The following is an 18,420-nucleotide window of genomic DNA, read 5'->3' as shown; positions in this document are numbered from 1 at the left end:
TGTCATTAATGCGCTGAGTGTGTTTTAGTTCCATTTACCTGGTATAATTCAATAATCGGAATTTGGATGTTTGTGAATCATTCAGAAATCTTCCACTGCCGAATCGCGAATAGTCTAAGAATCGGAAATTTCGCACGCCTCTAGTGCTTAGAACAAATTCGGCGTTTTACATGTAATATGCGGTTCGTCATACGAAAGCCACTCCGGAACGAATGATTTTTTTTTTGTTGCTGTCAGATTTTTCTTGAATTTGATGCCAAGAATGGTTTTTAGAGCCTAGTTCGGGCCTAAAAAATCCAGCCCGACCCGACACGGCCCGCTGGTATTGAGGCCCGACCCGGCCCGAGCCCGATCAATTAACTAGATTTGCAGGCCCGAGCACGAAAAACCCGATTTTTAAATTTTTTTATTTGTTGGAGTGACGCGGGAAAAAAAGACAAAAAACGCAGCAGCAATTTATTTTCATTTCTTCGAGTTGGCAGAAAAAACGCAAGTTTTCTTAATGTTTAAATAGTCTACATATTTTTATGGTCATTATAAAAACATTTACGCAACGAAATAACGCTGGGAAAATTTAATATTAAAAAAAAAAAAATGCGGTTTTGCAGACACACACAGAAGATTCTAAAGGATCACATTTGTGTTGCCTTTGTGTGCATAAATAAAAATGTCTTCCGTAACGAATTCACAGTTGTCAGGGAAAAAAAGTTTACTCAATATTTAAAGTCTACATATTTTTATGAGAATTTATCAAAGCATTTACACAATGAAATAACGCTGGGAAAGTTTGTCAAATATATTTCTTAGTGTGTGGGATATTGTTCTTACATGGACGCGCCTCTCTGACGAGGAGAGGGAACAGCAGCAAAAAAAAAAACAAAAAAAAAAACTACAAATCCTTTGAAATAACATTCTTTATTGTAATTACAACAATACCAAAAATATAAAAAAATAAAAATGAAATAAAAGCTTTTAAACTGCGGGCTGGCCTTGACTGCAGACTGCAACTTGCGGCCTCAAGTCCTGCTCTTTATTCCTGTGAAATAAGGGAAATAATTAGACCGGCTCGGACTAAAAATGGCGATTTGACACTTTTTTTTTGCCAACTTGGAAAGTTTTGGGTATATATTTGTTGCATTCGACGAAGCCGACAGTCTTTTGTTGCATCTTCCACGATCAATTGAAATTCTTTCCACACCTCACTCCTACCCGTGCATTCTTGCCTCTTCCATTCCCCCGTCTTCAGTTTGTTTTTAACTTTTTGCTGCTCCATATTGAAAAAGTACCACGAGGATGAGGAGTTGTGGAATTGTGTACACGCGGAAGGCGCCAGAGCAGGAGAAAATGAAAAAGAGGGCGGCGCCACGGCATTCATGTGCGTGCGTGCGTGCGTGCACGCACAAGCAAAAGCGCAATACAGAGAGCCTGCTCTCCATTTTTTTTTTTTTTTTTTTAAATATATTATTAGTCTGGCAGGGCGGCCCGACCCGACCCGAATGTGAATGCTTAACATTTTGGGCCGGGTCGGATCCTGGCACAAGATTTAACTTCTAATGGTTTTGGTCTCCTCTTTTTACACCACACCATATTTTAATCTGAGAGATTGATATTGTCACTTGTTACATCAACAACCCTTGGAACACAATTAGGAGTGGGAACCTCTTGGTACCTCACTATACGATACGATTTGTGATACAAAGCTTGCGATAACGATCTACCGATATGGCGATACAACGATTATTGATACATTGGTCAGGAAATCAACCTAAGATATTTTACAAAATGACTAATAAACAGAAAAACAAGCTTCTGCTGAGACTTGGAATGAGTTTCACTTGTAGGCGTCCAATCCATTTGAACTCCCACTTCAAACTGATTGAACGTTTATGGCCGTCAGTGACAGCCAATGCCAGGCAATGAGGTAATTTTGGGCCATTTAAACCAACAGTGACACCTTTTAAAAATATATCTCGATTCTTGGCAGGAGCATATCGATAACCTTTTGGGATACAAAGTATCACGATATATCACCATTTCGAATTTTTTCCTACCCCTACACACAACCAAAATGTCTAACAAGTTACCTAAGGAAATAATGAACCAACCTCTATATATAGCAGGAACACTAATTGTACTTTGTCTTTGTTGTTCACTGTAGGTTATTCGTCTAGCTCAGGGCTCATGAATGGAGGTCTCCACCCAGAGGAACAAAATGGTGCTTCTTCATCGCCTCTCCACACGAACACCCCTCTGGCGGGACCCATGAGCAGAGGAGGTCCGATCCAGAGCCCCACACTCGGCACCGGAGGGGTTCTTCATTATGCAGATGGACCCCCGAGGATTCTTCCAGAAGACAGCCAGGAACGTCAGGAGGCCGAGTCGGACACTGAGCCCCAAGACAATGAGCTGCGGAGGAGAATTTTCTTCTCCTCTTCGTCCTCCTCCTCCTCCTCTTCTTCCTCGTCATCAGGAGGCGTAGGCGGCGTGACCGGTGGATCGCGCCTCCACCACCACGCTGGCTCAACCAAGCAGGGATACCACAGCAACCACGGAAACCACAACCACCAGCCACCCGGTGCGCATCATACTCACTTGTCGTCATCACACCCTGCACACGGCCTCGCTACTCAAGAAGGGCGCAAGAGGGGGAGGCGGAAGCGAGGCTCTACGGGAGTCGTCACAGCCAGCGGCTCCCCAAAGCGGAGGTCCTTCCCCGGAATCAGTGCAAACAACCATTCCTCTGGATCGCCTCTCAACATCAATTCCATGGTGAGAATCCCGCTGACAAATTTGATCTTGGTATTTAAAGGTGAGGTAATGTCCCTCATCAACAGGTGAATAACATCAACCAGCCCCTGGAGATCGCCGCCATCTCCTCGCCCGAGCAATCGAGCCGCAGCCCGGGCGCGACGACCCTGGACCAACCTCCAGTACTAAAGCGGGAGCGCCCCTTGGAGGTCAACGGCACTGGTCTTTACTCCTCTGCCCCCAGCACTGATGATGAGGACTCAGGATACCCGGCTGACAGCACCAGCTCACGGTAATTTATTTCAAACTAGTTGAGTAGTGAATTATGCTACTAGTTACACTAAAGGCATTACAACTTGCGTACAAGTGCACAGTTTAGGTTGCCGCTCTCGGAAGAGAGCTCTGTTCCAGAGGGTTCAATGGAGTGGACCATCTTTTGTTTCCCTTAATTGAGACTGTGTCTGGACAAGGGACAACACTGTTCATTTGTCTTTTTACTCATAAGAGGTCTAGGGCTGTCCCAAAGGACTATTTTCCTTCAGATTAGTCAGCAAACTTTTTTAACGATTAGTCGACGATTCCAATATCCCCCCGCCCCCCCCCCCCCCTTTTTTTTTTTTAAACTAATCTAGCAATTATCGTAATTTCTGGACTATAAAGCGCGCCTGATTATAAGCCGCACTGGCCATATTTCACAACATTTTGGAAATAAATCCACATATATGCCGTTCCTGACTGTAAGGCGCAGTTGTCCATACCTTAACATTGGATATTCACATAGATGTTACACAGAAATATTTGATTGATCAAAAATGTATTTCTTAGCCAGATAAACACGCATCAACATCACCAACTCGTGTTGTCCGAATGCTTAACTCATTTGCTCCCAGAAATGTATAAATACAGTACGTTCTATTTTTAAATGCTTCATTGTCCCAAAATTGTATTTATATGTCTTTTGTTTTTTTTTTTTTTTTTTTTTTTTTACAAGAAGAATCTATAGCTTCCCATCTATCTCTGAAACAAAAAACAAGCCTCAAAACTAATTTTAAAGCAATAAAACTGGCCACTGGAGGGCAGTAGCGCATTTGGTAAAACCCCCCAACCCGATTCAACTAGTGCAACTTTGTATTGACCGTGCTAGTAAGTTAGCAGAGCCCCTCAGCAGGCTTGCTGCTCAGGTCCCCCGCACGCTCGAGTGTCCTGCACGGCCAAACCAGTTCCCCCCCAGGAACACAAGTTCCCCAGGTGAACGAGACAGTGGTCACCACAAAAAAAAAAGACCAAAAAAAATCCATCATTACGAGACAGTCGGCAATGAGAGAAAAGTTTAACTGCTGTCGCAGCCACCAAACGTCATCTCTTAGTTAGGTAAGTGTGAATTAATTGTTACTTTGCTATCAAAAGCGCTATTTGGCTGGTTGCTCATGTTATTTTGTAAAAGGAAAACATTATTCAGATGTTTGGGATGTAACTGAAGCAAAAAATAGCCGTGTTAAAGTCAGTTATGTTTAAAATTTTTGCGTTTACAAAAAGCTAATTTTCTCCGTTTTTTTCATCAGAAATTGGAAAATTGGTCAAACTAAGCTATTTTCTAAAGCTGATTTCTAAAGAATGGAAAAAGATATTAACTTTTTTCTGCTGAAAGAAGAGAGTTAATCTTTCTTTTGGTGGGTTCCATGTCCAGATAGCAATAGAACAGAATTTTCTGTGGGCCTTGCAAAATCAGTCAAAATCCAGTAAAACGGCCGGGAGCGAAGGGCCTTGCTCCAGTGAAAATGGCTGGGAGTGAATGAGTTAAAAGTTAACTAACTTTAAAAAAAACAGGCCACTCCATTTGCAAAGATATTTATATAGCCACTTTCCCTTGCCTTCTAAACTTGAAGTGGTTGAAATCCTCTTAAAAAACTTTAACAGCCAGTGCTAGCTCTTATCTGGCAGCTTTGTTTTAGCATACTGTGGCAATAAATTCCTCCGAGTGCCAGTTGAAAATGGCTAATCAATGCTAGCATCGCATTCTTTTGTCGTAGCAAATAGTGGATGCCCATCCATATAAAATTGTTCTTTTGTAGCAGCATATAGTATAAGATGGAACCATATTCATCTGAGTTTTTGAGTAAGTCTGAAGAGCTTCTGGCCAGCTTGATCTGTGCTAGTGTAGCGGCTGAGAGCTAAGTCATGGCAAAATTCTGAAAGTCATTCTTTTAAAATACTTTTAACTGTCCATTAAAAAAATAAAAAGAAAGAAAATACTAAGCTCTTTTGTTAAAAAAAAAAAAATCCATCAATAAGCCGCTTCCTTTTAAAAGCCGCAGGGGAGAAAAGGTGAGTAAAAAGTAGCTGAAAAATACAGTACGCTTTTGTTGACGTTTATTAATTCACTAAGACATCTTGAAACACTTAAATTCTCTATTAAAGTACAAATAAACACATAAATGACAATAATAAATCACAAATAAACAATGAGGTTAAATGCTGATAGCATGAACTACTGCAAAAGAATGGAGTGTTAATAGGTTCAGAACACTGACTTCCTTTCCAACATGATTCAAAACATAAAAAAAAAAAAAAAAAAAAGAAATTTGTATTTAAAATATGTAGCATTAATAATATAGCATTCTACTATATGTATATACTAGGGCTGTCAAACGATTAAAATTTTTAATCGAGTTAATTACAGCTTAAAAATAATCGTAATTAATCGCCATTCAAACCATCTATATAATAGGCCATATTTTTCTGTAAATTATTGTTGGAATGGAAGGATAAGACACAAGATGGATATATATATATTCAACACGCGGTACATAATGACTGTATTTGTTTATTATAACAATAAATCAACAAGATGGCATTAACATTATTAACATTCTGTTAAAGCGATCCATGGATAGAAAGACTTGTATTTCTTAAAAGATTAAAAGTAAAACCCCTCTTAATGTTTTCGTTTTTATAAAATTTGTAAAATTTTCATTCAAAACATAAACTAGTAGCCCGCCATTGTTGATGTCAATAATTACTTACACAATGCTCCTGGGTGCTGAAGCCTATAAAATCAGTCGCACCCAAGCGGCAGCAGAGGGCGGCAAAACTCCGCAAAACACAATTAACAAGTGGGCCTTTCACTCTACTGTCCTTTAAATCTGTCTGAGCTGGGCAAGTGCGTTAATTGCGTCAAATATTTTAACGTGATTAATTTTAAAAATTAATTACCGCCCGTTAATGCAATAATTTTGACAGCCCTAGTATATACATAATATTGTTGTATATCATAAAGTAAGTAAGATTAGTGCAGTCATTGACTATAGTAAGCAGACCAGTGTTTCCATTTTGTATTCATTTTTTAAATGTTTCTTCCCCAAGCGGGAGCATCCATCATTCTTACAAATACAATCCGCATGCTGTGCGCAGACTAGAGATTGTTAGACTTACAGCTTTCGGTAGCAGCAGCAAAGTTGATAAATAAATGTCACTTGTCACTGGAGTGAAGTACTTGAAAATAACAATGATACACGTTGGTACGACACACATAAAGACAACTTTGATATAAAATGTTGTTAGTTAGTTATATGGACTTCCGATCTGCCAGCTTGTTGTCTCCTGTCGTCTTCCAAAATTACAACTGGGTGACTGCGCTTCAGGTGTTCATTCACGGCCGTAGTATATGAGCTTGGCATTGCAGAGACTACACATGACAGTGTACCCTCCTTTGTTTCGTTGAACTAAGTCCATGCTTTGGCCACACTATTTTTTTAACCCTTCATTAACCGCCGATGGAATGGTGTGCTCTTCGATGCATTAACGTCATCGATGACAGCGACGTAGTCGACTAGTCGGGACAGCTCTACTTCTGAGCCCTTCTTAGTGTGGTCCCTCATCTACTGTATAACCCATTTTCCATGGGTGACCCTGACAGCAGCACCGAGTCCCAGCCAACTTAGCTCTTAGGATCATTGGGACACACAAACCCCTTCATCATGACTCACTGCTTCTAATACACCGAGGTCCCTTACTTCATCCAAACTAGAGGAGCATTCCAAGCAGAATTCCGTCTAAGCAGCCAAATATTTTACCTTTAACCCTTTTTTTTGGCCATCATATCACTTACAGTGAAAATTTTTAGTGAAATAGGCTAATGTCTTATCAAGTTACTGCAAAATTTCTATTCTGACATTCTGATCCCACTTCCCCAAAATTTAATCACTCCTTGTTTCATATTACAAACTTATCCTGCAAGTTTGATCATAATGCCTTTATTCGCTCTTGCGTTAACTTGAACACAGACATATGGAACCGAATAAATAACATTTGCTTTCTATTGGTTTCACCTACTAGTGAAGGTTTTTTTCCCCTGTTTTTACCTGTCCTGTTCAGCTGATTGACACGGAGAATGGAGATCTGAGTGTCCGATTGGTCTGAACAGTTTTAATGTATCAAATGGAAGTATGACATACTCCCATTGGGATCATTCAACCTGCCTCGTTTATTAGGAGAAAGCAGCGAACAGGAAGGAGTTATTGGGAGACAGAAGGAGAGAGACGGAAGAAGCACAAACAACAACAAGAAATACATTATACGCCTATACTAACTATGAATATGATAGTGCTATCGTTAGCTAGTATTTCCAATTGACGCCATGTGGGGGGCCTGATGACCAAGAAGGAAGGGGGGGTCAGAGAGATAAGTGATTGGGAGGGGTGGAGTGTACACAAGTCAGCCATGTGTGGTGTAGAACCCAGTATTTGTGTGAATCCATTGTGAGTGAAAGTACCTTAATTTCTGGACTATTGGGCGCCCCTGATTACAAGCCTCACCCAGTACATTTTTAAAGGAAAAACCAATTTGTACATACATAAGCCTCTCCTGCCTATAAGCCGCGTGTGCCCACTTAGTAACATGAGCTATTGACAAAGAAATACACAAGTTTTCAGAATTTTAATAACACACCTTAACTTTTCGTTCCAAACAGCGTTAGCAAACACGGCAGTTATATAGCAGCGGCACGGAAGTTACATAGCATCAGCATGGCGGTACACCGCTACCGTAATTGGGCTGGTTATTAAAAACATAAAAGTCTTTGTTAGCAGTCTTCATCTTCCTCCTGTGCACTCAAACCATGGAAGTCTTCACCCTCACTGTCGGATATGAAGACGCTCAGATACACTTCGCCACCCACCTACTCAGTCTCTCCTTCGCTGTCGCCTTCAATGTCTCCCATAATGAGGCAAATTCACTCCTGAGCTCGTGCCGTCCTCGTCACGCAGCAGACTGGCCCCTCGAAACCCGTTGGTGATGGCGGACTTCTTTCACACCGCTTGACGCTGCTAGGCTCCCCGGGGATACCTGTGCAATAGCTTCTCTTCGCATGAGGCGAGTCTTGGCAAACGATCTCTCGCCGCGGGTCATCAAAACTTCCCATACAACTTGGATGGCCAATTAAATTTTTTCTAGCGTTTTCCATGATGCAGATCTGCCAATTCTACTCATGAACAAAGACAAGGGTCCGCCACCTCTATTCATGCACAACGTACAAAGTTAAACCACCGGTAATAGTGCAAACTAGCGTCTTCCTCGACACTTATATTCCATGTGTCTCACTCCCACATTCCATGCTTGAGCACCCCGGGCGGCCGTCAGAAAAATGCACAAATTGTCTGCATCATTGCACACGCCGCATGATCCAAAATGAGGGGGGAAAAGTAGCGGCTTGTTGTCCGGAAATTACAGTATGTTGGCATCCTATTCTATGCTGCCTGATCGCTAATCCTGACATTGTGTTTTTCTACTTGTGATGGTTATTATACAACATTTTACATGAGACCATATTTAATCAAAATACTGAAAGCGCCACGAAATATGGATTTTTTTTTTTTTTTTTATGGGACGGGGTTATGTTTTTTATTTATTTATTTTTATTACTTTGACTGCATTTTACCCTCCACTTCCCTTGCTTGTAGAATTGAAAGAAAGATTGCTACGATATCCTTGGACAGCAGCAGAGATGGATCCTGTAGACTTGGCGACAGTGAAAGAGGTATATTTTTATTTCATTTATTTATTTTTGATCTAAACCATTTCTGTTGTGATTTAGTAGCATTCCTGTGACTTTTTTTTTTTCAAAATTGTCTTCAATAATCAAACAATTATCCAATCTGATGCAGTCACAAACACATTGCGAGTTGTTTTCTTTCCACCAAGTACCCCAAAGACAAAAGTAGTGCTGCAACGATTAATCTATCAACTCGAGTATTCGATATGGAAAAAAGATTCTAATTCAATTTTGCTGCTTCGAGTATTCGTTGGATTAAAGTGGCCATGTAATGGTTTGTTTTGAAAGTGTTTGCATTTAGTTTTATTGATTTGGGTAGATACACTGGCCTCTATTCTGCCTCATTTCACATGGCTGAATCCAACTGCTCCCTGTTAAAACCAACATAAACTAAGTTTTTGTTTGGGCTAAAGCTTTTTAATGCATTTGTAAAGTAGTTTATAAGTATATTTAGCCGTTTTTTTGTGGGAATATGTGTCTGAACCATTTAAAAGAGAAAAAATTAGCATTTTATAGCGTTTAAGCTAGCAGATTTTTGCTATGTAAGTTAGCCAATTGTTCTTTTGTAGTACATCGATCCTCATTTTTTATTTCTTTTATACCGTTTGAGGCTCAGCTTAGGTATTTTGATTTTTTTATGTTCCTTATCCGATTACTCGATTATTCGGACAAACTAGTTCATCGATTAATCGACTACTAAAATGTTCGATAGCTGCAGCCCTAGTCAAAAGTATTTTAAACATTTGAAAAGTAAAATTTGCATATTTGCCCCCCTTTACAACATTTTTCTGATATCCGCTTTTCCATTTTTTTGTTCTAGGCAGGAAGTCGGGCAGCAGCAGTGGAAACAGCACAGGCAGCGAGGCCTCGTCGTCGTCATCTTTGTCTTCTACAAGCAAATGGAAGTCAACTTTTTCACCCATTTCTGACCCCAAGCAACCTAACTCTGACCCGAGACAAGGGGGCTCTCCTTTTGGAATGGGAGGATCAAACTCTGACGCTGATTACAAATACCATCAACAGGCCAGGAAAGGGAGCGATTTAGAGCAATCCAGCTACACCAATCCCAACCCTTTCCTTAGCCAAGAGGCTGGCAACCGTAGTAGCGGCAGCGGAGGAGGCCAGGCAAGCAGCGGTTCTGACCCCCGCCAACTTTTACAGAAGCAGAAAACACCTCGGGATTGGGAGCTAAAGACGAGCAGCAGCCATTCCAGCCAGAACCTCTTCATAGCTGCTGCCACCGCCAGTAGCGGCGCAGGCATACTGAGCGGCAAAGTTGGTGGCAGCCCTGTCACAGTTTCAACAGGATCATCGGTGGGTCAGTACCTGGGCTCTCAGTTCCCACTGGGAGGGACCTCGGTCTTACAGACATTGTTCGGAGCCCAGACAGGAAGCTCCGGTGCGAGCACCAATGCTCGAATGGTCAACGGACACTCTGGCCTGGGAAGTTTCTCTAGCGCTGGGCTTGCAGGGGGAGCAGCAGGAGGTGAGTCAATAAATATTGTCGATTTCTTGCCAGTTTCAGCATTTTTAAGCTATCAGAGTGAGGGATAGCGTTAGAACAGGTGCACTAACCATGAAGGTAAGTTGCTGCTGCCCATGGCTGTCTGTGCTGCCTCGCTTTGACTGGCTGCATGGCTGCAGTTGCAAACACCCATGGAAAATGCTGCATGTGGACAATTTGATCAGGTCAACAACAACAAAATCGAGTGTCCCATCTTTTTCATTTTCTCTGGGTGTATGTTTTGGAAGTTGTTTGTCAGTCATTCCCCCTGCACGAAAATTTTTAAACTCTCGTGCTTTTAAAGGAGACATAAAAAATAGGAGAATTTACAGTATGGAAAATAAAAATAATAGCACCTATTATAAAGTAATAGCCACTTGCTTGCCATATTGCTCTCCACTGCCACCTTGTGGCATCAAGTTGGGTTTTTACATTGCCATTTACTGAAGCCTCCTCAGTCCTTGGGTCCCATCTCTTAAAATTCTAGACACCCAAAGCTATTACACTGGAATCTGGTGTCAAACATGTGGCCAAGGGACCATATATGGTCATGGACATCACAACTACGACATTGTAACGATCCGAACGTAAAGATCCGAATGATCTTAATAAGAAAATTAAGAGAATGCTTTTTTCTTTATTTAAAAATATAGAAAAAGATATATTTTCCCTTTTTTAAAGAATAAATAAAAGCACAGTAAATGCAGTAAGTAAGTGAAGAAAATACTGTTTTTCCTTTTTTTTCTTTCTAATAAATCCAAATAGGTAAAATAAAAAAGGAAATAAAGATTTGCGATTAGGACTCTTTTCAGGACAACAATGTTTCTAAATGATTCATGGACGATCAAAATTGTTGTCAAATTATTTGCTAGATGATTAGCTGTGGTAGCTCTAGTTGAAAGACTTAGGCTACGTCTACACTAGGACAGATAATTTTCTCCAGGGTATTTTGCTGATTATTTTTATACCTGTCCACACTTACATTTAAGGCCCCCCGTCTTCTGCAAGGTACGCCTGCATTTGGGCAAACTACACATGCGTAGAAAGGAGCAGCCTCATATGTTATGTCATCGCCCTTGCGGTTTACCTCTGAAATGGAAAGTTATTACTCGCCGGAGGGTAATTTCGCAATTACTACACCTTCTAGACTGTCATTATTTTGTGATGACTGTTTTTTTCGTGAACGTAATTCAGTGCATCACTCAGGAGCGAGAGTGAAGGGAAATCACGCTCGGTTTTTACGAGCAGTCGCCGTGTTGTGATTGAAATAAATCTTTAGAAAACAACAAAAGCCTGACATCGTTACCATGTTTTTCGGACTATAAGTCGCACCTGAGTATAAGTCGCACCAGCCGTAAAATGCCCAACGAAGAGGGGAAAAAAACATATGAGTCGCACCGGAGTATAAGTCGCATTTTGTGGGGAAATTTACTTGATAAAATTCACCATATAGAACAGGTATGTCATCTTGAAAGGCAATTTAATATAAAAATACAATAGAGAACAACATGCTGAATAAGTGTACAGTATGATGTTACATGATGCATGAACAACAAAATCCGAATATACTGTGCTCACCAGGGAGCTGCGGGTCGGTCCTGACTATGCAGCGAGCTAAATTCTCAAATGACGATGCTGGACGTCCGTATAATTTGCTGAATCAATTTCATCCTCGATACCAAACGGGTTTCGCATCAGCGTAAATAAATGAAAATTAGCTACTATTACAGCAATGACACAAACTGTTAGCATGCGTTCGCTAGCATTAGCACATTGTTCAAACAACCACACAACTGGCTCTAAGTGTCCGATCGCGGGTGGAAAACACACAACAACAACAGAAAAGATGATAGACACAGGCGTTGCCTCTGTAGAGATATTTTACATGCATAAAAGTTGAACGTAGGTTCACAGTCGTGTTTCTTGCTCGCGCTCTCTCACCCTCTCACTCTCTGCGTAGCTGTACGTCTTCTGCTGTCCATCTTCTTCTGCCATGTGAGCGCTCTTCTTTGCGTAAGTGAGTGCGCCCCCACTTGGGCGTGAAAGTGCCACAAACTAAAAGCATGCATTTCAATGTAAAAAAGGCAAAACACATTGCCAAAGGCTGAACGCGAACGTGGCCATAGCTATTAAGAGTTATTCAGATAACTATAGCATGAAGAACATGCTAACAAGTTTAGCAAACCATTAGTGTCACTCCAAAACACCAAAATAACATGTGAAATGACATCAACAACCTGTTAATAATTTCACACATAAGTCGCTCCTGGGTATAAGTCGCACCCCCATCCAAAATATGAAAAAAAAAAAGTGACTTATTGTCTGAAGAATACGGTACATGGGATGTTAAAATCGATGCTCAATTGCGCTCTCACCACTTGGAAAATAACAAATAAAAGGATATGGTGTGGCGCTGCGTATATTTCCTGGAAGCCGCAACCAGGAGTGCTTGTGCAAAACAGTGCATCCTGGAAATGGTGAAAGTTTTGACAGGCAGAAATGTCATGGAAAAAAATTGATTGCCGCCTCTTTGACTGGGGGTATCACGCAGGTGACTTTATGGGGGTTTAATTTTCCTCTACGCATTTTTATATACTCATGTTCGGTCGGCATCGAGTTGGGATGCCAGCCCCGCAGCTGACTGATCGGAGACGGGGGAGACGAGCTCTGTAAAAAAAAAAAAAACGCTCATCTCTGCGTCATCCGCGATGGAAGGACCACAAATGGGCACTGAATTAAAGCATATTATTGCGACGTAGTTTGAAGGTTCAAGAAAAATGTGTGGAAAAGAAAAGAAGAGCAGGAATGCCACGTCGTGGTCGTCCGCCTCCATTGTTTATGATGCCGCCATGCCGCACTAAAAATGGCGACGGCATGACGTCACTTCCTTAGTATCCGATTGTTGTACGGAGACAGCAGTCCATATTAAGCGGCGGATAATATTACCCGCCTACATTATCCGTCTAACTAATCCGGATAATAGGTGTACTACTAGTGTATCCGACATGCCGTATAGTCCAACTAATTTAACACATTTAAGGCCATTATTCATCCTAGTGTAGACGTAGCCTTTATGGCCAGCCAAAGGAAACCAACTATGTGGCCTGCGACAAATGTTTCTGACACCTCTGCATTAAAAGGTGAACCTTAATGAATAAATATAAACACCTGCACTTCACATTATTATGTTTGATAATGTAAATAAAATGTAATCAGTTCTATTTGTCTAGGTAGAAGTTTTTAAAAAGTTTCATGTCCCCTTTAAAGCTAATTCCTTTTATTTTTTAATTGAATTGTTGCTTGACTCTGTTTTGCTTTGTGTTCGCTTGTGTGAAACTTGCTTGGCGCTACCTGGCTCAGCCCCGGCTTCTCTCTTTGCCCCCTACCCCCTTCCCACATCTTTCTCCTTTTGCCTACTTGTCTCTGCTTCCCTCTTGGCTTGCCCCCGCTCCGTCCATTTCTGCTATTTGATTCGCAGGTACCTTTCATCACGCGGTTCCCTCCGTGTCCTCCCATCAGTTTGGGGCCTCGCCGCCCACCTCTGGAGGCCTCAGCTCTCTACTCAGTCTCTCCCAACCCGCTTCCACGCGCCAGGCTTCCGCACCTTCGCCTCTGCCCCCCTCCCTGTCACAGGCCCAGCACAGTCGCACTCAGTCGGTGCTGCACAGCCCCTCCCCTCCCACGCTCGCTCTTCCTCCTCCGCCACCTTTGCACAGCGCCCCGTCCTCCAACGTGTCGACTGACACTCTCCCGCCGCCCCACTCGTCCCGTCCCTCCCACTCCTCTCTTCATACCCAAAGGGTCCATTCGTCCCACGTGCTAACAGTCTCCTCCTCTGTTGTTCTCCCGCCCTCCTCTTCCTCTTCTCTGTCCGTCTCCTCCACCTCTCGTCCGTACGCAGTGCACTACTCCCCCCGCTTGCCCCTACCTCCTGCCAGCAGCTCAGGTGGTGGCGGGAGCATGCGAAGAACTCAGGGCATGCATGGCACCTACACCGCCACTCCGCTGCCTGGCTCCCGACCAAAATAGGTTTTGGGGGTGGGGGGAGGGTGGCGTAAGGACTAATCAGAGAGAGAGAAGCTTGTAGGGAGTTCATTGTTCTCAATGAACAAGGTAAGAGTCAATATTGTTATTTAAAAGAATTCTTGGGGTTCATGTGTTCTTCAGGCAACAGATTTTTTTCTTCTAATTTCGGAAAATAGAAAACGAGACTATTTCCGTGGTTAATTTGTTTCTCACAAAAAAGGGAAAACTGAAAATGAGCCATTATCTGTTGTTCCACTATGAGTTTATTTAACCAAACCAGGAAATAAAATATGAAAAGTTGTTTTCTAGAGTTTGCATGTTTGTAGGTTCTCTGCGGGTAACCCGTCTTCCTCCCACATTCCCAAAACATGCGTGGTAGACTGATTGAACAGTCCAAATTGTCTGTAGGTGTGAGTATATACGTGGATGGTTGTCTGTCTCTATGTGCCTGCCCTGACAACCAGTTGAGGCTGTACCCTGCCCGTTGCTAGCTGGGACTCCGGCATCCCTGCGAATCATGTGAGGATAAGCGATTCAGAAGATGGATGATAATATACAACCATATAATACAAATAATTTTTGACATAACTGTAAATATACATCTATAATATACAACCATTTAATATAAAACAAAACTGATATAGGCTCGTTTTCAGTTCTATGTTACCGAAATTAGAAGAGAAAACAAGTTGCCGAAAGGTACATAGACTGATCCTTGCTCCTTTTTCCACTGCACGTTCCGGGTTTTAGTTATCTATTTTCTTCTACTATTCTTGGACGTGCTGGAGTTTATTCTATTTACACTCTGGACAGTCTCCAATCATAGTAGACCAATGGTTCTAAAACTGTATTTTGTTTAATATATTGAAAAGAAGGAATTTCATTTTTCTGATGTGTAATAGTGGAGAAAAATGTATCTGTTTCACCTGTCACTTTAAATGGCAGCTAATGAGTTAAACGACAAAATAATTGGGGGTTGGGGCATTTACTGGCTTCTGACTTTAAAGGTGGTTGTCGCGCAAAGAAAATGATGTGGCCTGCAACAAAAATTGGAACATTTTAATTCGTCAGCCTCACATGTATGTCACTGGCATAGCTACATTACATATATTTTTGGTAATTGATCATTTTTGGACCTACAGTGATTCCTCACTACTTCGCGCCCCTCAGTCCATCGTGCCCCCCCCCCCCCCCCCTCAAAAAAAATACAGATTAGCTCTCCCTCCCTCTCCCTGCTGTTTTTTAATCTGGCAGTCAGTGCACTGAAGTGCTTATTAAAGTTAACAATGATTGACAGACGTTTAATGTTTGATCTGGTCAGAGAAGCAAACTTCAAAGCGCCGCATGCGTCAATCTTTGTTTAACCTGTAAACAGTTGCTGCGGCATCCCTGTAAGTGAGCAGCTTTTTTGGAGTTGAGTGGAGTCACTCAGTGAAGCATTTAATAAAGCCAAGTATTTTTCTGCTTTATTCCTGTTTAAAAATAATTGTAATTATAATAATAATTACCATAATTATTACATTTGAAGTGCCTAAAAAACATTAAAAAATATATACATATATAAATATATTAGGGCTGTCAAACGATTAAAATTTTTAATAGAGCTAATCACAGCTTAAAAATTAATTAATCGTAATTAATCGCAATTCAAACCATCTATAAAATATGCCATATTTTTCTGTAAATTATTGTTGGAATGGAAAGATAAGACACAAGACGGATATATACATTCAACATACTGTACATAAGTACTGTATTTGTTTATTATAACAATAAATCAACAAGATGGCATTAACATTCTGTTAAAGCAGTACTTCTCAAATGGTGGGGCGCGCCCCCCCAGGGGGGCGCAGAGCGATGCCAGGGGGGGCGCGAGTGACCTCGGGGAACATGCTTTTTTTTTTTTTTTTTTTTTTTTTTTTTTTTTTTTTGCCGTACTAGAATAAAGTGTACTTGCACATCCACTCCGTGGGTGGCAGTGGCGCTCTCATTTTCAAAGTGCGTGCAGTATTTTTGAAGTAAGCAAGAGCACACGGAAGACACTCATGCAGAGCTGGACTCACGCAGCGACCCACTGTCTTCTTCGGTTCTCACGTGTCCGGCCGAGAAGTGCCGTTTTCGGCTTGGGATCGTCACGACCACCGCCCTCACCTACGGTTCTCCCTCGGCCGCCGAGAATGTGCTTTTTTCGGGCCGTTTGCCTTTGACTTTTAATATAGTGGAAAATGAGGAAAGACCACTGTTTACTGAGTCTAAAAATGATTATAGCGGAGAAGCCAAATCAGTTAAGACGCCACTTAAAGACATTAGACCTCAATCTCATTGATAAGCCGCTTGACTATTTTTCAGCGAAAATGTGCCGAATACTGCCAATTTTCACAATCGTCCCGCTTTGTCAGTGTTATATCAGTAAACCAGTGAGCACTGTGGTGAATCAGCGAAAATAAAAACTTTCCTTCTGTCCAAAGACTCCCCCCCTTCTATTCAGTTTTGTTTTTTTTTCCGGCAGTTTTTGGCATGTTGTCCTGAAGAGTAAATGTTTCTAATCAATTTGAATTTGTTATTATTTACTGATTTTATTACATTTTATTTTTCAGTATCAAATGGTCAAAAATGTACCTTGAGTGTATTTTTACAGTTTGGATGTGACTTTTTTTTTTTTTTTTTTTTTTTTTTTTTTTTTAACTTCAGGCAAATTGATGCGCGTTAAGTCTTTTCTGTTACAAGCAACACAATGTTAAAAAAGTTATACTTTATTATAAGTTGATCTATGTTACTTTTTTTCTTTAATAGAAAAAAAAGGACACAATGTTAGGCTGAGGCGTACTTATAATAGTAATATAGACGAATGATACTATTTACAGTGGCGGCAGAGAGTTGGGGGGGGCGCGAAACATTTACGTCTTCCTTGGGGGGGCGTAACAGAAAATAATTGAGAAGCACTGTGTTAAAGCAATCCATGGATAGAAAGACATGTAGTTCTTAAGATAAATGTTAGTACAAGTTATAGAAATTTTATATTAAAAACCCTCTTAATGTTTTCGTTTTAATAAAATTTGTAAAATTTTCAATCGAAAAATAAACTAGTAGCTCTCCATTGTTGATGTCAATAATTACACAATTCTCATGGTGCTGAACCCTTAAAATCAGTCGCACCCAAGCGCCAGCAGAGGGCGACAAAACTCCAAAAAACAAGTAACAAGTGCATATGACCCTGTGCTATCATTTTAATATGTTTGAGCGGGGCATGTGCGTTAATTGCGTCAAATATTTTGACGTGATTAATTAAAGAAAAATAATTACCGCTCGTTAACGCGATAATTTTGACAGCCCTAAAATATATGTATGTTTTTTTTTCTTCCCAATGCTAAATCTGAATAAATACACTAAACACCCACATATATTTTAAATATACACATATCTAAATTATATATATTTATTTATTTATTTAAGAAAAAAAGAATAAAAAAGAGAATATACATTTTTGAAAATATTTTTTGGGGTGGCGCTACTTCACGGTTTTTCACTTATTGCGACGGGTTCTGGCCCCTATTAACCGCGAAAAACGAGGGATCACCGTAGTCAGGAATGTTTGATAATTACCCTAAGTCAGGGGTCTGCAACCTGTGGCTCCAGAGCTGCGTGTGGCTCTTTTATTCTTTAGCTGTAGCTCTTCGTGACTTAATAGTGACCTTTTTTTTATTGCTGACAATGTTAGACGCCCAATCATCCTTCCGATGTGAATTTCAATGAGTTCATCCCGAGTGGAAGTCTGTTTTAGCTGGGAACGGGTTATGAGCTGTGGCGTTCCCCATGGTTCAATCTCAGCACGCCTGCTGTTCATTCTGCATCAAAAAAACATGGCTAAAATCGCAGAAAATCAAATGCATTGGACATCAATGGCAGGCACTGAGTAAATCACAGGTGCTTTGACATTAATAAAATAATCGTTTGAGAAATAAGCTAGATATAACTTCAGTTTAACGTCATTGCATTGACTTACCAGGTCTTTTCATGCTTCTGCTATGAATTGAAATGAGTTCATCACTAGTAGACGTCCAATCTATCTCAAGTCAATTGGACAGCTATCATA

At 41.0% G+C, this 18,420-nt stretch overlaps 1 protein-coding gene across 7 annotated transcripts in view; it reads left to right on the top strand.

Moving 5' to 3' along the window:
* The window catches only part of dot1l (DOT1-like histone H3K79 methyltransferase), a 64,659-nt gene that overhangs the window by 36,633 nt on the left and 9,606 nt on the right, over window positions 1–18,420 (top strand). For 2 of the 7 annotated variants that reach the window (XM_057840782.1, XM_057840781.1), the window contains exons 24-28: window positions 2,159–2,769; window positions 2,835–3,040; window positions 8,706–8,782; window positions 9,618–10,283; window positions 13,780–14,414. In XM_057840782.1, coding sequence (XP_057696765.1) covers window positions 2,159–2,769; window positions 2,835–3,040; window positions 8,706–8,782; window positions 9,618–10,283; window positions 13,780–14,330 — 2,111 coding nt within the window. In that variant the 3' untranslated portion in view covers window positions 14,331–14,414. Of the gene's footprint in view, window positions 1–2,158; window positions 2,770–2,834; window positions 3,041–8,705; window positions 8,783–9,617; window positions 10,284–13,661; window positions 14,415–18,420 lie in introns of those variants that run through there. The other 5 variants (XM_057840783.1, XM_057840785.1, XM_057840788.1 and 2 more) reach the window with 5 other exon arrangements.

Source organism: Corythoichthys intestinalis, chromosome 7, assembly GCF_030265065.1.
Source record: "Corythoichthys intestinalis isolate RoL2023-P3 chromosome 7, ASM3026506v1, whole genome shotgun sequence".
NCBI classification, from domain to species: domain Eukaryota; kingdom Metazoa; phylum Chordata; class Actinopteri; order Syngnathiformes; family Syngnathidae; genus Corythoichthys; species Corythoichthys intestinalis.
This window is presented reverse-complemented; position numbering and strand designations above follow the sequence as displayed.